General features: G+C 35.7%; 1 protein-coding gene, 1 long non-coding RNA gene, 1 other non-coding gene and 1 pseudogene across 4 annotated transcripts; 1 reads left to right on the top strand and 3 right to left on the bottom strand.

The window, feature by feature from the left end:
* Positions 1-14763: 14763 nt before the first annotated feature.
* LOC109132909 (precursor of secreted transmembrane peptide 7 pseudogene) lies at positions 14764-17142 on the bottom strand (annotated as a pseudogene).
* An 890-nt stretch (positions 17143-18032) lies between these two features.
* Positions 18033-18902, bottom strand: LOC104787539 (secreted transmembrane peptide 6-like). The gene is made up of 2 exons (XM_010513145.3): positions 18748-18902; positions 18033-18340 (listed from the first exon to the last, which is right to left on the bottom strand). Exons 1-2 carry the CDS (start codon positions 18854-18856, stop codon positions 18189-18191), a joined length of 261 nt encoding a protein of 86 aa, XP_010511447.1. The 5' UTR covers positions 18857-18902; the 3' UTR covers positions 18033-18188.
* A 989-nt stretch (positions 18903-19891) lies between these two features.
* Positions 19892-20035, bottom strand: LOC147944525 (small nucleolar RNA snoR134). Its single transcript, XR_015558815.1, has one exon. It is a non-coding gene; the product is annotated as a small nucleolar RNA snoR134 (small nucleolar RNA).
* A 1566-nt stretch (positions 20036-21601) lies between these two features.
* On the top strand, positions 21602-24042 carry LOC104787538 (uncharacterized). 2 transcript variants are annotated; one of them, XR_767960.3, is made up of 5 exons: positions 21602-21908; positions 22004-22088; positions 22221-22249; positions 22638-22691; positions 23776-24042. It is a non-coding gene; the product is annotated as an uncharacterized LOC104787538 (long non-coding RNA). The 2 variants fall into 2 exon arrangements; XR_015558586.1 differs by having other exon boundaries at positions 22004-22093.
* Positions 24043-25615: the final 1573 nt, after the last annotated feature.

Genomic DNA, 25615 nt, shown 5'->3' with positions numbered 1-25615 from the left:
GTTGTTTGCTTGCTTGGGTACATTGTATTTGTGATTTCTAGTGAATTCCGAGATGGTTAGACGTGTTTGGAGTCGATTCTGTGTTGATTGGAATCGGAGTTCGTCGCTGAGTTTTCGCGCAGATCGTGTCTGCAGAAGAGGCATCGATCGATACCACTTTTGTGGAGCATCGATCGGCACCGTCTCGGGCATCGATCGGCACCATTCCAGCATCGGTCGGCACCAGTTTCTGTAGCATCGGTCGACACCGATTGAGCATCGGTCGACACTAGTACCTGCCGAGTCTTATTTTCCTGGTTTGATGTATTGATTGTGTTATTGTTGCTTGTTGACTTGGGAGTCTCATATGCTTGTGTGTATAACCCAGTAGATGGGAGGACGGCCTCACTAAGTATTTATGATAATACTTACGCATCTCAATTGTTGCTTGTTATGTGTAGGTAAAGGCAAAGTGTGATCATGGAATCAAGGCGATGATGAAGGGATGTTTTAGAGGCTTGATTGAATGTGGTCTAGCTGTTGTTAGGTTGCTAGATTAAGTCATTGGAACATTGTAGGATGTTAGCTTTTGGTTATTTCCTTGTTTGGATTATGGTGTTATTGGTTACTGGATTATTTATGTTGGAATTTTATTGGATTAATGGAATTGTTTTATTTGGTTATCCGCGGTTATTGATTGTTGTTAGAATGTTAGTGGGTATGGGACCACTAGTAATTTAAGGTATAAAAAAAAAACGGGAAGGGTTGTTTCATTTTGGTATCAGAGCCCTTACGGTTCTAGGACTAGGGTTCATTGTGCTTTTGCTGTTGATGTTTAGGATTCCATGCTATGATTGATTGTGTGGTTGGTCAATTGTGTGTGGCATGAAGTCCTAGAACATCCTCTTCGAGCCTGTGTTGTGATTCCACGGTAAGTTGTGTTTTTGTGTATTAGAATTATTGTTTGCTTAGCCTTCTGTTCTTGGATGATACAGATGGTTAGGGGTGAGGATGCTGTTGGTCGCAGTCGTGGTCGTGGGCGTGGTCGTGGTCAGGGTCGGGGACGAGGTCAGGTTCCTGAGGCCAGTGTGAGTGTGACCCAGAGCATGGCCAGTGAGGAGGTGGCGGAGTCACAGGTTCATCCTAGTGTGTCTGGAGACCAGGCTGGTTTGGGTGACGGCAGGGCGGATGGGCCCGGTGTCGGTCACGGTGTTGCCCCGGGTGTGGGGGTTGCAGCAGGAGGTGCTCCAGGCAGGGAGGATGTCTTGATGGACTTGCTAGCTCAGGTTTTGCAGCGACTTCCAGCAGTTGTGCCGCCAGTGGTTGGTGGGCAGGATCCAGTAGTGCCGCCAGTGGTTGGTGGACAGGATCCGGTAGTGCCGCCCGTGGATGGTGGGCAGGGTCCAGCGGTGCAGCCTGTGGCGGGTATGCAGGCAGGTGTGCAGCCGGGGGCCGAGGTTGTGGATGCTCAGTATGTGCGGATGATGGAGCAGCTGCGGCATGTGGGAGCAGGGTATTTCTCAGGAGGTACCGATCCGAGTGTAGCGGATGAGTGGAGAGAGCGGATGGAGGATATTTTCCTTTCGCTTAGGTGTCCCGACCGGTACAGGGTGGATCTGGCAGTGTTTTACTTGTCAGGAGATGCTCGTGTGTGGTGGAGGTCGGTGACAGCACGGAGGGTGCAGAGGGGTATGTCTTGGGGAGATTTTGTGGGGGAGTTTAACTCCAAGTATTTTCCTCAAGAGGCTCTTGATCGTATGGAGGCACGGTTCTTGGGTTTGACTCAGGGGGACCGTACAGTGCGGGAGCTGGATGCAGAGTTCAGTCGGCTTGTGGGGTATGCAGGCAGGGCATGGGAGCCAGAGGCGGCTCAGGTGCGGAGGTTTTTGTTGGCTCTGCGGGATGATTTGAGGACTCGGTGCAGAGTGAGGAGCTATGCTACGAGAGCAGAGTTGGTTGAGGTTTCAGCTGGGATAGAGGATGACTTGAGGTCACAGGTGGTTGTGGTCTGTTCTTTGGTGCAGCCACAGCAGTTTCAGCCGCTTTCTGTTCCTAGCAAGGGCGGCAAGCCTGCGCAGGGGCAGAAGAGGAAGTTTGATGTTATGCAGAGATCGAGGCACGGGAGTGCGAAATGCTTTGGGTGTGGTAGCAGGGACCACAAGGTGACTAGCTGTCCACAGAGGGGTGAGCAGCGGGCAGTGACAGAGCAGCGGGCGGTGACGGAGCCGCAGATAGATACTCGAGTGTGTTACTACTGCAGAGAGACGGGGTACATCAAGGCTCGTTGTCCCAAGTTGCAGCAGAGGGCAGTAGCAGTGTTGCAGGCTGGAGCTCAGCCAGGGGTGCAGCAGGGTGTGCAGCACGGGGTGCAGCCGGTGGGTTGGATTGAGCCGACGTCACAGGTGTAGTCGACTCAGGAGCCCGGTGGCACTAGTGCAGGAGCGATCACAGGTATAACTTCTGAGATTCGAACTTAGTCAATCCAATAGTTCATATTATATTTGTTTTGTTTGTGGTCAAGCGTTAGGTTCTCAACACATGAGGTTTGTGTAGGGACCTTGTTGGTGGGCGGGTTTAAGTCCCATGTTATGTTTGATTCTGGAGCTTCTCATAGCTTCATTACTCCAGAGTGTGCCGTGAGTGCGGGGATCAGAGGGGATTCTGGAGAGCGTTCAGGAGTTGTCAGAGTTGCTGGAGGCAAGTTCCTGAGGGTTATTGGACGAGCTGGAGGAGTTGATATTCAGATCGCAGGAGAGTCGTGGCCAGCGGATTTGCTTATCAGTCCAGTGGAGTTGTATGACGTTATTCTTGGTATGGATTGGTTGCATCGGTATAAGGTGCATTTGGATTGCTATCGGGGTAGAGTGGAGTTTGAGCGTCCAGGAGGGAAGTTGGTTTTTCAGGGTATTAGACCGACTTCGGGGAGTCTCGTGATCTCAACCGTTCAGGCAGGGAAGATGATCGAGAAGGGCTGTGAGGCCTATCTGGTTACTATATCTATGCCAGAGTCAGTGGGGAAGTCTACGGTTAGCGGTATTCCGGTTGTGGAGGACTTTGAGGATGTGTTGAGGGGTGCTACTTGGTTCTCCAAGATCGACTTGGCATCAGGATATCATCAGATTCCTATTCATGAGGCAGATGTGAGGAAGACAGCCTTCAGGACGAGATATGGGCACTACGAGTTTGTGGTGATGCCGTTTGGGTTGACAAACGCGCCAGTTGCGTTTATGAGATTGATGAACAGCGTGTTCCAGGAGTTTCTGGACGTGTCAGTCATCATTTTCATCGACGACATCATGGTATATTCTAAGAGTCCTGAGGAGCATGCAGTACATTTGAGAGCAGTGTTGGAGAAGCTGCGGGAGCAGAAGTTGTTTGCTAAGCTGAGTAAGTGCAGTTTCTGGCAGCGTGAGATGGGGTTCTTGGGTCATATTGTTTCAGCTGAGGGAGTTTCAGTGGATCCAGAGAAGATTCAGTCCATCAGGGAGTGGCCGAGGCCGCAGAGTGCCACTGAGATTCGGAGTTTCCTGGGGTTAGCAGGTTACTACAGGAGGTTTGTTCGGGGTTCTGCGAGTATGGCTCAGCCGATGACTAAGCTTACAGGGAAGGATGTCCCGTTTGTGTGGTCACAAGAGTGTGAGGCAAGTTTTGCAAGTCTCAAGCAGATGTTGATTTCCACGCCGGTGTTAGCACTGCCTGAGCAGGACGAGCCTTATGTTGTGTATACAGATGCTTCTAGAGTGGGGTTGGGTTGTGTACTTATGCAGCAGGGGAAGGTTATAGCCTATGCTTCGCGCCAGTTGCGGAAGCATGAAGCTAATTATCCTACCCATGATTTGGAGATGGCAGAAGTGATCTTTGCTCTTAAGATTTGGAGATCCTATCTGTATGGTGGGAAGGTACAAGTATTTACAGATCACAAGAGTCTGAAGTACATTTTACTCAGCCTGAGCTGAATTTGAGGCAGAGGCGTTGGATGGAGTTAGTAGCAGATTATGATTTGGACATAGCTTACCATCCTGGTAAAGCTAATCTGGTTACAGATGCCTTGAGTCGGAAGCGGGTGGCTTCGGCTCAGGAGCAGGATATGGAGGCATTGGTAGGTGAGATTAGTGCATTGAGTTTGTGTGCTATCTCACAGGAACCTCTGGGTTTGGAGGCAGCTGATAGAGCGGATTTGTTGAGTAGAGTGAGGTTAGCTCAGGAGAGCGATGAGGGGCTGGTGAATGCCTCTAAGGCTGCGGGTGCAGAGTATCAGGTTTCTGCTAATGGTACTATCCTTGTGCATGGTCGGATCTGTGTGCCCAAGGGTGAGGATTTGAGGCAGGAGATACTGAGAGAGGCTCATTCGAGCAAGTTCTCTATTCATCCAGGAGCGACCAAGATGTACCGTGACCTCAAGCGGTATTATCACTGGGTCGGGATGAAGAAGGACGTAGCTGACTGGGTGGCGAAGTGTGATACTTGCCAGCTGGTGAAGGCGGAGCATCAGGCTCCTGGTGGTTTATTACAGAGTTTACCCATTCCGGAGTGGAAGTGGGATTTGATCACGATGGACTTCGTGGTAGGTTTGCCTGTGTCGAGGACGTTTGATGCTATTTGGGTCATTGTGGACCGTTTGACTAAGTCTGCGCATTTTCTGGAATCAAGAAAACTGATGGAGCAGCGGTTTTGGCCAAGAAGTACGTGAGGGAGATAGTGAGATTGCACGGTGTGCCTGCTAGTATTGTGTCTGATAGAGATTCCAAGTTCACCTGGGTGTTCTGGAAGGCATTTCAGGCGGAGATGGGCATGAAGGTGCATATGAGTACAGCCTATCATCCTCAGACTGACGGTCAGTCAGAGAGGACGATCTAGATTTTGGAGGATTTATTGAGGATGTGTGTGCTGGATTGGGGTGGTCATTGGGCAGATCACTTGAGCTTGGTGGAGTTTGCTTATAACAACAGCTACCAGGCTAGTATTGGGATGGCTCCTTATGAGGCTCTGTATGGGAGGCCGTGTCGTACACCATTATGTTGGACTCAGGTGGGGGAGAAGAGCATATTTGGTGCAGATTTTGTTCAGGAGACCTCGGAGAAGATTCGGGTTTTGAGGCTGAACATGAAGGAGGCTCAGGATCGGCAGAAGAGCTATGCTGATAAGAGGAGAAAGGATCTAGAGTTTCAGGTTGGTGATAGAGTGTACCTCAAGATGGCCATGTTGCGGGGTCCGAACAGGTCATTGACAGAGACTAAGTTGAGTCCGAGGTACATGGGTCCGTTCAGAGTGGTTGAGCGGGTGGGACCAGTGGCATACCGGTTGGAGTTGCCTGAGGTTATGCGTGCGTTCCACAAGGTATTTCATGTGTCGATGCTAAGGAAGTGTCTCCACGAGGGTGATCAGTTGTTGGCTAAGATTCCTGAGGATCTTCAGCCTAACATGACTTTAGAGGGGAGACCAGTGAGGGTGCTCGAGAGGAGAGTCAAGGAACTTCGGAAGAAGAAGATTCCTTTGATGAGAGTCCTGTGGGACTGTGACGGAGTAGAGGAGCAGACTTGGGAGCCCGAGGCGAGGATGAAGGCAAGGTTTAAGAAGTGGTTTGAGAAGCAGACCGCGACTTGAGCTTGTCTAGCCGGGTCCGAGTTGTAGTCCGTGGCTGGAGCGGGTACAGAGTATTCCAGCCCATCTCTCTTGATATTTGGTCGCTTAGGGGTGGTTGGTTGTGCGACTAGGTATCAAGATGAGGTGGTGCTCGGGATGCGGGTTGATGGCTCTGGTTGTTGTATTTTTGCTTTTTCTGATGTAATTTCGTTGAGATTGTAACGATTATGACATTTTTGAGATTAATAAGATGAGTATTTTTCTTTATGTTTGACTGTTGTTGTCATGGGAAAAGAGAAATAGCTCGGGTTTCTATTTTTGGAAAGTTTCCATAAATAGAAAGTTTCCACAAAAGGAAGGTTTCCATAAATAGAAAGTTTCCACAAAAGGAAGGTTTCCATAAATAGAAAGTTTCTAAAAAGGGAAAGTTTTATGAAAATGTTGAGGTAGATCTAGCCGGGAGATACTCGTTGGCATCAGTGTTTGTTTTTGCTCAAGGCCGTGCGGGCCCAACTCACGTGATACCGATAGCTCGATGGACTTTGTGGCCAGAGAGTGGGAGTGGTATGTTGCTTCGGATGACGATCCGAGAGCGCGCTTGAGGGTGACGACCCAAGAGCAGGATATGTGAGGCTCCCTGGATACCGTAGTTGTGAGCCGCGGCTCGGCAGTGAGCCGGTATGTCTCGAGGGTTGCGACCCGAGAGCGGGGGGAGTGGGTGTGTGAGACTCCCTGGATACTATAGCTGTAGGCTGTGACCTGGCAGTGAGCCGGTATGACTCGAAGGTTGCGACCTGAGAGCGGGGGGAGTGTGTGTGTGAGTGACTTCCTGGATGCCGTAGCTTAAGGCGGTTGGCCTGATAGCGAGCCGGCATGATTTGTTGGTTGCGACCACGGACAGGGGAAGCACTGAGTTGTGAGCAAATAGTGTTTATGATGCGAGTATATTGGCTAGAGGGAGACCTCGAGGGTCAGTCGGAGGTGTGCGGGCTGTTGCGACAGTGGCACGGGAAACCTTGGCTGACGGTGTTTAGTCCGGTCTGGGGACGTGCGGGCCGTGCTGACGGTGGCACGGAGGTCCTTGGCAGATGGACGTTATTGCGGGATTCTGGGACGAATCCATATTGGTGGGGGAGAATTGTAACATCCGCGAACCAATTTTTGTAATTTTGGTGTGGGTGTCGATCGACACCCTTGGGGGCATCGATCGACACCATGTGTTCCAGTTTGGTCGGGTTCGTTTTAATTGCCGACTGGTTCGGTTTGGTTCAATTAAAATCCCTAAATCGTGTGTAAAAGGGGAAAACGACCCTAGGTCGTGTTATTTTGTCGGTAGTCGCCGCTTTTGAGAGAAAGAGAAAGAGAGAAAAGAGAGAAAACGTTTCTATGACTTTCTGGGTTTGTTCTTGGAGTTTTTGGAGAGATCTGAGGCTGTAGGAGGGTTAGCTGTTGCTGGAAACGAAGGGGGAGCTTCTGGAGGTGTTGTTTTCCACGTTTCTCAATCCAATCTTCCTGTTCTTGAGGTGAGTGCTTGACCATGGTTGATCTAAGCATGAGATCTCCTTTGTTTTTGTGTGATTCCTTGTTATATGTGGTGTTTGCTTGCTTGGGTACATTGTATTTGTGATTTCTAGTGAATTCCGAGATGGTTAGACGTGTTTGGAGTCGATTCTGTGTTGATTGGAATCGGAGTTCGTCGCTGAGTTTCGCGCAGATCGTGTCTGCAGAAGAGGCATCGATCGATACCACTTTTGTGGAGAATCGATCGGCACCGTCTCGAGTGGCATCGATCGGCACCATTCCAGCATCGGTCGGCACCAGTTTCTGTAGCATCGGTCGACACCGATTGAGCATCGGTCGACACTAGTACCTGCCGAGTCTTATTTTCCTGGTTTGATGTATTGATTGTGTTATTGTTGCTTGTTGACTTGGGAGTCTCATATGCTTGTGTGTATAACCCAGTAGATGGGAGGACGGCCTCACTAAGTATTTATGATAATACTTACGCATCTCAATTGTTGTTTGTGATGTGCAGGTAAAGGCAAAGTGTGATCGTGGAATCAAGGCGATGATGAAGGGATGTTCTAGAGGCTTGATTGAATGTGGTCTAGCTGTTGTTAGGTTGCTAGATTAAGTCATTGGAACATTGTAGGATGTTAGCTTTTGGTTATTTCCTTGTTTGGATTATGGTGTTATTGGTTACTGGATTATTTATGTTGGAATTTTATTGGATTAATGGAATTGTTTTATTTGGTTATCCGCGGTTATTGATTGTTGTTAGGATGTTAGTGGGTATGGGACCACTAGTAATTTAAGGTATAAAAAAAAAACGGGAAGGGTTGTTTCAGGACGTCAAAACAAGGTGGAACTCAACTTACTTGATGTTGTCAAGAGCCCTGAAGTTTAGAGCAGCATTTGATAAGATGGAAATGGAGGACAAATTATACAATGACTTCTTTCTAGAAGTAGTCGATGGAGAGAAAAGGATTGGGCCGCCTCAATTTACTGATTGGAATGCAGTGGAGAGGTTAGTATAGTTTCTAGCAATCTTTTACAAATCCACTTTGGTTCTCTCTGCATCTACTAGTGTTGCCTCTTACAAATGCTATGGTGAGATAGTAACTATAGAGAAGAGTCTGATGGTCTTGAGTACTAGTTTAGACAAGGATTTGAGAACAAAAGCTGATGAAATGATTGCTAAATTTGAAAAGTACTGGGATGGAATGAAGAATATAAACAAGATGTTGATTGTTGCTAGTGTCTTTGATCCAAGGAAAAAAATGCAGTTTGTTAAGATGTGTTTTGAAAAGTTTTATGGTAAAGAGAGTCCAGAAGTAGAAGAGATGAATGATTCAGTCACTGATGTTTTGAGAGCTCTGTTTAAAGAGTATAGTGGAGTTCATAGTAACTTAACAAACAGCCAATCATCACAGTCAAATCCGACATCAACAGTTGGTGGCCGAGAGTACAATGATGCAACTTACACGACTGACGTAATGGATGATGATGTTGGGTATGAAGTGCCAGAGTCAATGGATTGTGCTTATCAAGAGATGGTTGATGAAATTGGAGTCACAGATCCGAGAGATGAGTTAGAAATTTACTTGAAAGAGAAAGTGGAGAATCCTAAAACGATTATGGGAACAGAATGGTCTGTGTTGTCTTGGTGGAAGGTGAACCATAGCAAGTATCCAGTTTTAGCAGAAATAGCTAAGGATGTGTTGGCAATGCAAGTTTCTTCTGTTGCATCAGAAAATGCATTTAGCATTAGTGGTCGAATCATAGAGCCAAAGAGGAGCTTTTTAAGTCATTATATGGTTGAAGTCTTGATGTGCACAGAGCAGTGACTAAAGTGTGAGCTGAAATTCAAGTGACAAAACTGTTACAAATGCACAACTTCTTGCTGATGTTGAATTGTTTGATAATCTTCAGAGAGGTAATTGCTTTTGTTACATACGATTTTGTCAATCTTTAGTATTAACATTCATATCTTGAATATATTCTTTTTTTTGTCAATCTTGAGTATTAATGTTCATGTTTTTGTTTTTAACTATCAGAGTTTGATGGTGAAGTTAACTGAATGGTGAAGTTAACTGAACATAGAATCACATTTGGATATGTTTCATGGTAATTTCATGGTCTTTTGTTGCTTGTTAATAGTTAGTAGTACTACTACACTTAGTAACAATCTGATTCTTTTCTCAAACAGAGAAACGGTGAAGACGTATACAGAAACAGTGAAGACGTCTCCGATGTGGTGATCACCTTTCCTTTGATTTTTGATGGTTTTTTCAATTTTCTCAATACCTTTTTCTAGTTCTAGCTTTTATAAGACTTTTGAATTTGATTTTGGATGTTATTACTCTCCTACTTATTTATGTTTTGGAATTTGGATTATCATTATGGATTATGTTTTCTCTTATTTGTTTTGCTTCTCTTTTGTTTTTAACTTTGGTTTAGTTATTTTGGTATGATTTTTAAGTTATAATTTCATGAAATTTGATCTAATTTTTCAATAAATATGGGTATTTCGGTTCTAAACTGGTTAAAAATACTTATACCGAACCGAACCCATAAATTTTTGGGTATATATCGGTATTCCAGATTATTACCCGAACCCGAAAAAACCCGAACCGAATCCGAACCAAGATTTATATAATACCTATATGATTCCATAAATTACAAATCCGAATTACCGGAACCGAACCCGAACCGATATCCAATTGCCCACCCCTAAACATGCATAGTATGGTACGTCTACAAAAGAAACATGCAAATTTCTTACCGTTTCCGACAAAATGGTGGTCGATAAAATACCAACTAATTTCCGACAAAAAAACTGTTGCAGTTAGGCGAAAATAATCGAAAAACTCCATGTACAACGGAAATTCATTAAAAATTAATTTTTCTATTTTTGGATTTTTATTATTATTAGAAAATATGGTCAGACTCTGACAAATTTCTGATGAGTATATTTAACTATATGTTTTTATTTCAAAAAAAAATTCTTCGGAAAGTGATGGTCAGAAATCTGTGAAAAATTTGCATTCATAGATTGCAAAAGATTACATTATATTCTCTAAAGTCAAATCCTAGATATTATGTTAAAACCACAACCAAAACACTGTATCTAAATGGTTCCTAGACGTTATGTTAAATCCTCAACCAAACCACTATATCTAATGGGTTCCACGCCACGACTATTTTAATTAGGATCCAAAACATTTAGTTTTGTTTTCTTTCATACATAATATTTTTAATTACTGTTACTTGAAAGAGCAAGTGCTTTTGGATATGACTGCAGGTGACATGGCCACATGGGCGACAAATCTATAAAGGAGAATAAGGGTGTGGTTACACGTTTAGACGTAAATGGTCATGGTACTGAGATGAGGCTTAATTAATCCTAGGACATGAAGCTTTTAAATACGTGCTCAGCCGTTGCATATACCAAATTTTGAAGCCCCTCACTAGTATAATATTATGCTGCCTAAAGCTCTTATATGTTAGGCTTTCCCTAAGAAGTGGAAACGTCCGAGCCAAAAATTTCGACGTGTGGTTTATCGCTATGATTCAGATGAAAATTGGTTCTCAGGCGGCGAGAAGGCATGCATGTGATGTTGACAACAGCGAAACTGACAGAAACATAATCGTTAGGATAAGAATTTGCGAGGAGATGGTTTTTTAGAGGAGCTGACAGAAACATAAACTGATAAACATTAGGATGGGACAGAATTTAAAAGAAATTCTTATCCTTATGATTGATTCAGATGCGAGCCCTTCAAATAAGGAGGTAAACGATAGATCTAAACTTGTTAGGATACAAATCAACGTCTTATATCGGAAGATTAGAAATTAGTTTATAATATATCTATATATACATTTTTCAAGTACAATTATGAAATAAATCCTGAACTTGCCTATTTACAAAACTGCCATTGAGTTAATTTTAAAAAATAAAAATCAGATTGGGTTTGAAAATTATATATTATTAACAGATCAGGGTCCAAGCCCTTTTCATTTATACATCTTGCAATTAAAACATCAGACCAATATTTTTGGGCCCGAACGAACCCAATTTTTTTTTTTTTTTTCCATTGAATTGTTTTTAGAAGTTAATATATTACTAATATTAAAATTTTCAAACAATACTAATAAGAATCAATTGATGTGTTACATAATAAGAATCAATTAATCGACTTGCACAACTCTAAATACAAAAATCTTACATAATATAGGAATAAAACAACAAATAATACAAATTCAAATTATATTATAGTCATATATTTTAAATTTATAATATATTATGTAATACTATTATCTTTACACTGTAAATGAAATAGAAAAATTTAAAAATAGTTTATTTGTTGACTAAATAAAATTTAATGAACATTAAGGATATATATAATAAACCACACCATATAGTAAATGGAAATTATACACTACATAATTATAGTTAATTCAACAAATACAAAAAATATTATTTACATATATATATATATATATGTAATATAATCAATAAAGACTTTTTTTAGTTTTTAAACACTTATTTACAAAACTGCCATTGAGTTAATTTTAAAAAATAAAAATCAGATTGGGTTTGAAAATTATATATTATTAACAGATCAGGGTCCAAGCCCTTTTCATTTATACATCTTGCAATTAAAACATCAGACCAATATTTTTGGGCCCGAACGAACCCAATTTTTTTTTTTTTCCATTGAATTGTTTTTAGAAGTTAATATATTACTAATATTAAAATTTTCAAACAATACTAATAAGAATCAATTGATGTGTTACATAATAAGAATCAATTAATCGACTTGCACAACTCTAAATACAAAAATCTTACATAATATAGGAATAAAACAACAAATAATACAAATTCAAATTATATTATAGTCATATATTTTAAATTTATAATATATTATGTAATACTATTATCTTTACACTGTAAATGAAATAGAAAAATTTAAAAATAGTTTATTTGTTGACTAAATAAAATTTAATGAACATTAAGGATATATATAATAAACCACACCATATAGTAAATGGAAATTATACACTACATAATTATAGTTAATTCAACAAATACAAAAAATATTATTTACATATATATATATATATGTAATATAATCAATAAAGACTTTTTTTTAGTTTTTAAACGACAATATATCCCCGCGGTGTACCGCGGGTGAATATCTAGTAAGTTAAGTCTAATTAGTACATATGAGATCTTTTGGGAGTAGAAAATAAGTTTATAAACTCCAATTATTACATATGAGATTTTTTGAGAAAGAGCTCAAAAATAAATATGTGTGAGTTTGATCACTTGGTCCCAAAACCAGTGCCGGCTTAAACATATTACATGCTCCTGGGCAAATTAAAAAAAAAATACCCCTTAATCTATAGAAAAACTTACTAATTATTATTTTGGTTCATATAGCTTTTTTTTTGTGCCCCTTTCTAGCTTATAAATTTTTTTTTTGTGCCCCTTTAACTTACAAAGTTTTTTTTTTGTGCCTCTTTAACTTACGAAATTTTTTTTTGTGCCCCTTTTCTTATACGTATATGCCCTTTTAATTTATGTACCCGGAGCGATCGCACTGCCCGCCCACTTAGTTAAGCCGGCACTGCCCAAAACAGACAATATCATACTAACAGAAGAGTTGACTTGGACATGGTAAATCCAATAGTTGATATTAGAGGCTAGGTCGAAAAAGTGTAGGAGAAACCCTTAATCTGAGACGCTTAGAAAAGTGCCTCAAGAATATTTCACAAATAAGGGGTGTTGGTGCCTAGGTGTCAAGGTTTCGCTGGAAGAGAGACCAAAGGTTTGTGGTCTTATGTTTGAGAGAAGGATTGTTGGTATACAAGCCAACGTCCCATATAGAAATATTAGAAAATATGTTTCTAATATAAGTCATCCAACTTTAATTATTGTGGAACCTTTTGGAAAAGAACCTAAAATTAAATTTGTGCGATTTGATCACTTAAACTAATTAAACGATAATATCGTACTAATGGGAAGTTGCTTGGACTTAAGAGTTCAATAAAACTTTTAAATTTTAGAGTGGTGATAGATTTGTTTGTATTAATAATTTATTATACAAAATTAATGTTCTATGTTAAATCACTACAAGAAAACATAGTTTTTGCAACGAATTTTAGTGAGGGAAGTAAAACGTCGCAATGTAGTGACACTTTTGCAATGATTTAGTGACTTTATAACAAATCATCGTAAATACGTCGCCATATTGTGATGACTTTAATCGTCACTAAGTTGTGGTGAGTTCGGGTCGGCTTAGCAACACTTTTAAGATGTTTATTGAAGGCGTCACTATATTGTTGTTAGATCATGGCTATTGTTTTAAAAATAACCCATCGTGGCAACAATGTCACAAAATTTCAATTAATTTGGCACAAAGTTCTCGCAGCATAATATTAATTCTATAAGTTTTAAAATTGTTCTAACGTTTGTGACGTTTTAGTGACGACTCGACCCAAAATCGATCCTAGCTAAGGTGTTGCTGTTGAGAAGTTTATTACTCTAACTTATCACATTTAAATTTAAGGATTAGAGAATGATTAAATAGCTTTGGTATTGACTTATTTTATGTAGGATATATGATGATATTTATGAATTTGTCTAAGATATTTTGTTTGGTTCACATATATATAACATGTAGATAAATTAATACTAATACTAATATTTTTTTTTGGTAATCACATGTACACTTAAGGATATATATTTCTAATCATGTTTTTACCAAAAAAAAAGGAACTATTTCATTTCATCAAACTATTACATAAACAAGTACTTAGAAATACTAATACTAGTATTATTCTACATTTTCAGAACAATTACCAATATTAATATATTAAATTTTAAAAATGATGTATTTGGAATTGTAATTTACACATTGCAACGATTTTATAGCGATTCGTCACAAATTTGTTGCGAAAAGTAAAATACTTAGCAACGTTTTTGTGACAAATCGTCATAAAAAAGTCACAACAAGAAATCTTGGTTACAGAAACATCTATCACCGTCGAATCTATGAATCAACGATCCATATTAGTCGTGAAGCCTTTCACGCGGATCACAATCTTGGTCGAAACATGATACATATCGGACAGCCACCAATTATTATTTGAGACACTTTTGTGACGATTATACTGTGAGCATTTAGTGACAGTCTCGTGTCCGTCATTTACGTCGATATATTCGATACTAATTCATCGTAAACATAATGATGAATTAGCAACGTCTCTTTTGCATCTATTTAGTGACGATTCTGGGAAGTCACAAAACTGGTGACGATATTGTGACGAATCTTTATTTGTGTTGAGCTAGTAGCAACGATTTATTAGTCGTCACAAAAGCGTTGTTATAGTTTAGTTGCAACGATTTAGTGACAAATACTGGTGTCACTAAAACCATGCTTTCTTGTAGTGAATTTGCCTCTTATGATGCCACATCTTTGCCATATATCAGACTGTGTACCAGATTGACTTTTGCAATATTTTACGTTATTATTAGCTAGTAATAGAAGTTCATGTTCTTTTGAAAGAAAATATGTGAGATTAAGAAAGTTATATCCTTATATGGTTTAGACATTACACACTGATTTAGACATACAGATAAGAAACGAAATTTGAAAACCATACACTTTACTTTGTCTCGCATAACCCCGAAATTCCAAAACTAAACGTGAAAATGTCTTATGGTCTTATGGAGAGTTGTAGGAAGCATGAGCAGATCTTGGAGGACGTTTACAGGGTCGGCGATACTTCTTCCACGATGCATGAGAAGCTCCACATGACTTTGATGCTGGAGTCCACACGATGGTCCTTCCATTTGCTACAACATCAAAAGAAGTTTACATATTAATCCTCAGTTTACGGAATAAATTTTTTTTGTTTGAGGTATTGAACCATGATTTTAGAAGATTTTGGATTTTTTTTTAAAATCAGGTATTATTCAACTTGTGATTTTAAAATCTTTACACAAATACCATGTTATTCAATTTGGAATTTACATAAAATCATTTAAAATAATTCACAATCTCTTGTTATTCAATCAATGATTTATAAAAGTCATATCAAATCTACTGTTATTCAAATTTAACAAGTACTTTTAAAAATACTACTAAAAGCTGATTTTGAGAGATTTTGGATACATTTTTACTTGAAAATTAGGAATGAACAAATCTCACATCTGAAAGTGTTATTTTGAAGGATTTGACAAATACTCTCATCGTTCCTTTCGTCAAAAAAAAAAAACCCAATTTTTTTTGTCGTTCTTCACTTTACCAAAACAGAGCTTCAATGGAGGAGGGATTCTCTTTTCAGTTTCATATTGAACCCAGATTTTGATTCTTCAGTCAATTGTATATCTTTCACACTTCTTCTTCAAATATCATACTCTCGCTCTTAGTTGCATCTCCCTTAAGAACAATAAATCTCTTAACCTGGAGAATTTTTTTGAAACATTTTATATTATTTAAAACATGAGAAAGTCGAAATCGCTAATCGTTGTTCTGTGATTAGGAATTTAAAATGTGTTTAGAGTTTAGACTTTAGATCATTAGGTCTTATATAGAACAATGGCTATAGCCGAAATATGCTTGGTGACTAGGATTTACTTGGTGGATGTAATCATCATATCTCCTCCCACATACTCAATCTAAACATTTGTTATTATTTTTTTATTCCTCTTCTGTTCTCGATTATGCGGGTTAAAGAACAACTCATAAAAGAGAGCATAAAAAAAGTGAATAAAAAGTTGTTGTGGAGGTAAACGTGTCCAAAAATCTCTTTGACCCATACCAAATACTCCAAAATCTCCTAACAAATCTCATAAAATTATCACTAATATTTAATTATTAAAATTAAAAATCTTCTAAAACTCCATCAAATCGTTAGATATCTTTCAAAGTTTCACAAAAACTAAAATCCACCAAATCTCTCAAAATGCTAATCCAATACCCCCTCTTAGCTTATGCCACCCGATGATTGTGATTTTTTTCAAATCTCTAAAGATTAGTACTTACCAAGTATGCGGCTTGTAGCCTCGACGACTCTAACTTGAGAAGAAATAGTGAAAATCAAAATCTCCTATATAATAAAACAGAAGTACACAATTTTTTTGTGTAGACTTAATATGGGTTATAAGATTAATTATTTGATTATTTGATAGGTTATAGGTTATATGGGTTTTAACCATTATAGTTAAATTTTGATTTCAGATTCTCTTAAAAAGGATATTCCAAAAAAAAAAAAGAATCTCTACAGATTATTTAACTAACCATATATAGGCAACAAAAACTTAAAAATTAATCACTCTTCAACGGATTAAAAGTGATTTTCGATTATACTAACAACAAAATCTAAAAAAAAATTCAAGTTCTCATATTTAGCATATGATTTTATTGCATAATGTTTTATTCACAACAACTTTTAAAAACAATCACATAAATTATATTTTATATAAAAATTATAATATAAATAATAAAAATTTCAAACTGTGCTCTAGCACGGATCCTAATCTAGTTAGAAGAGATAAGAAAAGAACAAAAATAGTGATGGTTTTTTTGAACCCATTCTTTTGCCATACGCTTTGATTTTATCATACATCATGATCATCTCTATTGACCAATATATAGAGTAAGGCCAATTCAATAATTTTTATTGTTGTTTACATCATTTTTGAAACTAACATATTTTAATTTTGAATGACATGTAACGCGGTTTCAAGCGTTCTGTTTTGGACGACAAGTAACAACATACAATTTCTTGCTATTATTAAGACTAATATCAGGATACAATTTCAATGCTTGACTTGACTTTAGTATCCTGATATTAGTCTTATATCAATGATATATCATAGGATATGTCAGCATTACTAGTTTCTTTTTCTAAGTCTTACATCTCACCCTAACTCCTTTTGATTTTCTCCTATCGCAAATGATAAATCTTCATAAACGACTTATTTTTTTTTTGTTTTGTCGCATAAACGAACTATCTAACTACTAAGAATTACAAGAAAACCTCATAAACTCCTACGATATTTCCCATGAATTTTTGGTATACGCCCAACACACATTTACAAACGGTTTCCTTTATGATTCCACAACAAACTTCTTCCACATTAACACTTCAGTCACCGACTCACTGTAGATATTTTAGCTATTTTACACAAAGTGTTGCAAAAATGTCAACATATACTTAAAAGTTAAAACTAATAGATTCCCTCGAATATCAGATTCAAAAAACTGATGTAGAAACATTAAAGCCTTAATTAACCACAACATCAAAAAGATTCGAGAACCATTTCAGTAAGGTTCCAAAATATTTTTCTTGTTTTGGTTTTAGTCAAACACATGATACTTTGTTGTTTGCATCAATTTAAAGAAGCACATGTTTTTTTAGATGTGACAGCAACATACATGGGAGGGTGTATAAAAAGTAGTCAATGCACTGGTTAAGGACTGAAATGTCATATTAGATTAAACCAAACAAGAAATGTCATATTAGAAAAAATATAAGAAATATTGCAAATCTCAAAAAGGTTACTCTATAACTTTCAAATTCAAACAGTATTTTGGCTATTGAATCAAATAAATATTTTTTTTACTAGAGATGTTTTAGATGAAATTATTGTTTCATAAAAGATATATATTTGTATTTTTTGCACTTTTTGTAATATTTACCAATAACTCTCTATAATTAAGAATTAGAAGAAAAGAACAATTCATACTATTTTTTTTTTTTTTTTTTTTTTTTTTTTTTTTTTTTTTTTTTATAAAAACAATTCATACTTGATTATATAATAAAGGCGAAAACGTATATTAAGTTTCTTAACATGCATGCAAAACCTTAAACATATTGATATTACTGAGGAAGGCGTACGTAGTATGATGATACCGGATAATATTATAACATTAGTAATCCATCATCGACTCATCTTAACCATAAGTATTAGTTCGTTTATTGACTCATAATACGTGACAAAGTGTACTAAATTACTATACTTGAGACAAGAAACCAAATCTTAAAACCACAGACACTTTATTATTGCATAGAACTTGAAAACTCCGACACAGAGACACAAAAGCACGTAGTTAAGGAGATTTATCAGAAGCAGTAATAACACCTCCTGGAGGAAGCCTGCATGGTCGGGGTCTTCTCCATTTCGAAGTGTATACTGCTGGAGAAGTTCCACATGACCTTGAAGGTGGTGTGTACACAATGGGAGTTCCCGTAAACCACCACGCTGCCATATTAAAGTTCGAACTAAAAATAAGAAAGATTGTTTTTTACTTTGGTGGAGAAATTGATTTCAAGCTCTTCGTTTCACAAGTTTTATTTAAAAATTGTTTAATCTCAATAAATATCTTGCCATACACTCTTTCTGTTTTCATGTATATGTGTTTTCCAAAATCAAAGGTTAATTTAGCATATTTAAATTACATAATTAGGGCTAATGACTTGTATTTGTATACAAATATGTAACCTCTTGATATGTTTAATCAATAACATAAAAAACCATTATTAATCAAAGTCAAGAGGCTGCATGATATATGATTATAAAATTCATAAGATCTAATTATGTAATTGAAATATACGGTAATTTATCTATAATTAAGAAATAAAATTTGTATTTGTTGTAAAGAAACTTACAAAGTTTGCGGCCTGTAGATTCCACGACTTCAATTTGAGAGGAAAGAGTGAAAAGTATAAGAAGCAGTGGTAACACTAGTGCAGCAATTCTTGGAGACTTTGAACCCATTCTCTCCTTCTTTGTGGTTTTTGTCTATGTAAGTCTTGTGAAATTTATAGAAGACGCTAACCACATATATTACCACTAGTGAACGCGGTTTCTACATTGCTACAAGCCTAACAGTGTTCTGTCCCTTCTATTGGATAAAACCAAACATGACTTCTTTGTCATTTCAAATTAGTGGAGAAGAATATTAAAGTTGAGCTGACTAATAGTGTACGTTGACTTATGTAGAAGACAATAGCAACGACTCGTACACCTTATTTTCAGTGTCTCAATATGTATGAGATCTTGGGATTCTAGATGAACCGACTGATGACTTTGACTTATGTCGAAATGAAAATTGCAAAGTCTCTCGCACTAAGCCACTATCAATAATAGTTGAATTGGTCAAGATTTGTTTTTGTTTTTGGTTCTTCAAACTTTCCTTGCTTAATAATATGAATATATCATATTGCTTATTAGTTATGTAACGTACCCGGCTCCCGGTAGTAAAAATCGTAATAAACTTATATTTTTTCTTTTAGTTTTCATTATCATAATAATGAAGTCCTATATTCTTTTTTTTGTCAACCATTAAGCCACAACAGGCCGGTCCATTAGCCTAATCTCTACATTCGTAGGGAATAGGACTCGATCCTGGATGTGATGGTGTCTTGTGCATTAAGGACTTACCTTTAGCCACTGCACTAAAGTCATTTCACAACTCCTATATTCTTTATAACAAGTTGACTCGTCTTCTTAGTGTGTAACTAGAGTTTCTTTGTCTTGATCACACACGGATTCTAATTAATTGTCTTGAAGAAGATAAAGTAAAAATGAATAAGCGACGTAGTTCCCCTAAGCCATGCAAGCCGTGACTTCGTCTGGATTGCGCTTTCGCATCCGAGACAACTTTATTATTATCGAAATCAATTAACAATCGGAATTTAAAATTTACTATCTCGTTTTTTCTGTTGTCTTTTTACTTTTTTCCTTTTTTATGTTTTATTTATTTATTTATTTTTTTTTTGGGTAAAGGGTAAACAATAATGAATCAAATTACAAAATACATTGCTTTGACACAGTTAAGCCGGATATTCAAATAAGAGACATAAATGCAACACGAATGGCATCAATCTAGCAGGAGGTTTGGGGATTAATTCTTCATGAATTATACAAATCAGATTACATCGAGGGCTCACGCCAATCATTATTATAAATCAATAAACCTAAACATTAATGAAAAAAAAACTTAAGAACCCTAATTAAAAAAAAATTCGCATTTTTTGTGTGAGGATTGAACCCAGATGATTATACAACCAACATGTACCAGACAAAGACAATATATTCCATATGTATGAGACTTCTAATTGGTAATTACAACAAAAAAAAAAAAAAACAGAGATTCAACTTTATCTGACTTTAGTTCAATATTCTTTTGTTTTTTCTCCTTGTTAAATTATTGGCATGCCACAACAGCAGATCCAAGGTAAGTCTAATCTAAGAGCATTCCCATTGCACAACTTATGAGGATGTCTTTTAATTAAAAAACAAAAAAATTTAAAAATTGAGGAAAAAGAGAGATATAAGGTCTGGCAGAAGATTTACGCAGATACTCTTCTCATCTTCTTTGGCTTATGTGTCACAATTTTATTGGTTTAACTAGGTTCGGACAGATTTGAAATTTTTTTGACCCATTCAAAACCCGTTTCGTGAAACCCATATGAGTAATGTGGGACTCATGTGTGTTTGCGCAGTTTGATAATTTAGGTTATTCCATATATTTTTTCCTAATTTATATAAAATATTTAAAGGATTAGGTAAGAGATTCAGATGGAAAGTTCGTATTTCCATTTGGATATCATCATAAAGTAGATATTTACCCTTTTCCAAGTTGACATTTAATCAAATTAGTTAGGTTTTGAGAATTATATATAGTTAAAAAAAAAACACATTCCCAATATGGGAGATTCTTGATATAGGACATTTTCGATATAAGACAAACTTTTATTTCCAATTGAAAACATGATGGGACAGAAGGCAAAATTACCAAAGTTTCGCGTTTTGCAAAAACACGAAGATAAATTATAGTATATTTATATGTTATATGATATAATAAAAATATTATAAAATTAATTGAATTTTTTTATTCTTGTTATTTTATGTATGGTTCATCTATATTGGAACACACTTTAATTTTAATGCCTTTAATTGTTATTTTGAACATTGTTAGGCTAGATAATTTGAACAAAAAAAACATGTTACATATAAGATTGTAAGCATTAATTTATTTTAAGTCTATAATGTTAATTTATCAATTGATAAGCTGATCCATAAAAACAATTTATTGATTTTTTAAAAAGATTCATTTATATGGTTCAAAAATGTTGAATAAATTCATTTATATGACAATGTTGAGATTGTAAGCATTAATTTATTTTAAGTCTATAATGTTAATTTATCAATTTATAAGCTGATCCATAAAAAGAAATAAAAAGATTTTTTAAAAAGATTCATTTATATGGTTCAAAAAGATTCATAGATAAGTTTAAAAATAAAACATTGATCCTTTTCAGAATACTGTTTGGCAAATTACTCAATTATTATCACACAATTTATTATAAATTTCCAAATTATAAATTACGGGGTGGAGATTATTATGAAGAAATCCAATGAATAAAAAAAAAGGAAAAATGACAATGTTGAGTAGTAAAAGGGACAAAAATAAAACATAATAATGTTATTAAAAAAAACAAAAACTAAAACAGAGACATTGTTTTTTTGTTTAATTAAAAAAATCAGAGACATTTATCTCTTCCGTCGTCTCTTTTCTTCTTCCATCTTCTGAATCTCATCGATTTGATTCACGACATGCATGTCTCTTCCTGATTCTCTCCCTTCGTCTTCTTTTTATTCTCATGTGACCCGCGAAGAAACCGGGTTTCACGCTTACCATGGAATCTTTCCGAGTACGATTACCGCCATTGGAGCGTGTTTGCATATGAGAACGTGAGGGATAGTTCGACTTCCGGAGACACTTGGTCTTGCGTTGTCGTCGTCGCTACCTTCTATAACTTTGGTGAGATCGAATTTTTCAATCAATGCTTTGTCTCCGTTTTGATTAAGATATAAGAGATATATAGTTCTAATTTTATCACTTTGTATATTTTTTAGCCAGATCCGATTTGAAGAAGGTGCAACAAAGTTTAAATGATTTGATCGCTTTGGTTGATGAAGTTTGTCCTGCTGATTTCTTGAGGTGAGGTAATTTTGTTTTTCCAGCTGAATTTCCAAAAGTTTGTTTCAAACTTGCCTAGTATAGAGAGGAAATGAAACCGTTTTCACCGTTAAGTCTGTGTTCATCTAACCTGTGGTCTTTGTTAATTTCCAGATTCTCATAATCTCCGCATGCAAGAAATGGTAATCTCCGCTCGAAGGCACCTCTTTTTTTTGGGTCAAACAAAGGCATCTATTATAATCAATCCAATAGATTAACGTATTGTTCTTTTTGATAGTAAACTGAATGATGTTCTTGTTGCCAAACACCCAACACTAATTATTAAAATCTGATTTATTTTTCTTCACAACATTGTTTTTTTCTTTTTGGATTAGTAGATTTTAAAACAAATAAGTTAAGCAAGACTATGGCTGCAATCAAATATTTGGTGCTTTACATAGTCTAGAGAAAGAGTATGAATCTATTGGTACTGTGATAAAATTAGCCCTTATAGATATGGTTGTACAGTTAGTCGTTATAGTGCAAACAAATGAAAAAAAGGTCTCACCTTTAAAAACTCATTACTTGCAGGAGAAGAGATCAGAGTTATTGGATCAGTCTTATATGGTTCTCCGCATGATCCAAGTAAGCTTCTAATTTCTTGAGAAGAAATGTGAAAAACTGCACTATGTGGAATATAATGATTGATATTAGTAGAACTCCTTGTGAATTTCGGATTGTGAGATGGTGTAGGCCTCCTTGTATTAGATGATTGAGGAGCACTTTTTAATAGTTGGACCAGTTAAATCTTTTTCTTCTTCACCCTGTTCATATATTGACAATAGTGACATAATTAGTTTAATATATTATATATTGATAAACAATGCTTGAGAATAAAGAGAAATAAACTTACTTTGGAATCGAGTTTTTTTGTCTTTGTTTGGAAGTGTTGTTCTTGAGTAGAGATCTGTATTTATAGAACTAATGGAGGTAGTTTGGTGAAATGGTATGATTCTAGAATATGCTTATTCAATAATGAAGATGAGATATGGTAGTATATTTCTTTTATATAAATTCTAACTCTTAAATCCGTGTTAGTTGCTAAAATTTAGAGGATAAGAATATTTGAGTTGATACAATTTTAAAAGGTAGGAATCGTAAAATATATTTTCACTTATTGTTTTCCTTTGATAGTAAGATTGTGTTTGATATAAAATGATTATGAGAAGATTTATTGCTATCTTTGAATCAGAGATCATCGTTATGATAAAGTCAGATTTGGATAGTTTTTACAATGATTAAGTCATAGGTTTTAAAATAATATAGATTTATATAGATTTTCAGTTATTGTTTTACTTGCATAGTAAGATCGGGTTTGCTGTAAAATGAATCTGAGAAGATTGTGGGAATTTTCTTTGCCATATTTTTTGTAAGTATTTAATGGTGAATTGGAGATTATGTAAATGATACAGTCCGATTTGGATGCTCTAAAATGATTTTGAGAAGTTTGTGGAAATTTTCATTGCCATCTTTGTTATAAGTATTTAATGGTGAATTGGAGATTATGGAAATGATACAATCCGATTTGGATAGTTTTTGAGATGAATAAGTTTCGGGTATTTAAATTAATTATGAGTTAGTTTTGTTATTCAGATAATTTCGGGATTGCTTAACTATTTATGGGTTTTGTTATACTTATTTCCTAATTATTTTATGATTTGTTTTATAGGTATCTATGACGTAATCTGTTTGGAAACATCTAAAGCTTAATCAAGATCCGAATAGTGTTATACATAGTTAATAAAATCCGTATAAGGTCCGCGTCTTTTGATTAATATATTTACCAATTTGTCCCTCTGTTTTTTTTTCCTTTTTCTTCGTTTTTGTAAATCGTAAAGGCATGTAATGGAATACTTGTTTTGTTTATTTATTTTTATACTTAAGTGTACTCTCCAATTAATAGTATAGATTGTTTTTTAAAAATAAATAATAAAATTAGATAATATTGTTATGTTAAAATATTAATAAAGTAAATTTGAGATCCTAATTTTAAGGGATGACCGATGGTTATGCCTTAATAAGGTCCATTGAAGTTGACACTCAACTCATAGCATAGAACTAAGCCCAAAATTCCACACAAATCAGAAAATTATTCCAACGCCGGTTTCAGAGTTTGAAGAATTACCGACTTTTTTTTGTTTTCTTCAAATGCATGCTCAAAAGAAAAAGCGACGATATCAAAAAAAAAAAAAGTTAGTAATAATAACTAGTAAGCTGGACTTATATTATGATTATGATAATGACAATTAGTAATTGACCATGGACCCAAAATAAAGTAATAAGTATTAGTTCCTTCATTGATTCGTAGTAGGTGATAACGTTCATCTACGGCTGACACAATAAACCAGAAAACTAAAGACAATTAATATAACATGTAACATGTAGCTTCAAAATAGACAATTAATATAACATGTAGCTTCAAAATAGAGACTCAAACTCGAAGTATTAGGGTGTGAGTATTAAGGAGATTGAGAAACGGGGACATTAGTTCCTGGAGGATGACTACGTCTGCATGGTCGGCCTGTTGTCCACTTGGAAGACTCTATTGCTGCTGCTGGAGAAGCTCCACATAACTTTATTATCAAATCATATCTTTGCTCTGTTTCGTAATTAGTGATATTTTAAAGACTATTTTTTTTGTTTTATTTTATTAATATGTCTATAATTTTCAATGTAAAATTTACCATCTATTTGTTTTTTTGAATTTTTGTTGTTTCATTGATTGAATCATTTTACAGAAAAAAGCAAATTAAGTGGTATATATATATATATATATATATATATATATATATATATATATATATATATATATCTTATTATATAAAGTTGGGTTTTGAAAGTTAGCCATTAACAAGATTTTGACATGTGTCAAATTATCAGTTTCAGATTTTGACAAGTGTAAAAGTTAATATTTAATAGGAAAAATTTGATTACAACAAAAATAAATATTTTGTTTAAAAAAATATTAATAATGTAAAAAGATAATTATCAAGAATTACATAATTTATAAAAAAAATACAAAGTTTTTTTTAACATAATTATAAGGAGATTATATATATATATATCATAAAATTCAAAATTATAATATTATTTAGTTATTTTTAATTTTAATTATTAATTCTACAAAAAATAGAAAAAGGGATAAAGGAAAATATACTTTTAATTTTTAATTATAAATTTTGTAAATACTCACTTCTATATAAATATAGATCGTCTCATATTTTTCATCTAACAAAATAATTTATTCAAAACACTGTTTTCAACTTTGTTTAATTGGGAATTTTCTTTAATGGGAAGGTAAATTTTTCTTATTTTTTTTATAAGGAGATGATTATATATATCATAAAACTCAAAATTATAATATTATTTAATTATATTTAATTTTAAGTTATTAATTCTACAAAAAAAATAGAAAATAGAAAATATACTCTTAATTATTAATTCTAAATTTTGTAAATATTTACTTCTATATAAATATAGATTGTCTCATATTTTTCATCTAACAAAAT

The sequence above is a fragment of the Camelina sativa genome, chromosome 5 (assembly GCF_030686135.1).
Source record: "Camelina sativa cultivar CO46 ecotype springtype chromosome 5, ASM3068613v1".
NCBI lineage: Eukaryota > Viridiplantae > Streptophyta > Magnoliopsida > Brassicales > Brassicaceae > Camelina > Camelina sativa.
This window is presented reverse-complemented; position numbering and strand designations above follow the sequence as displayed.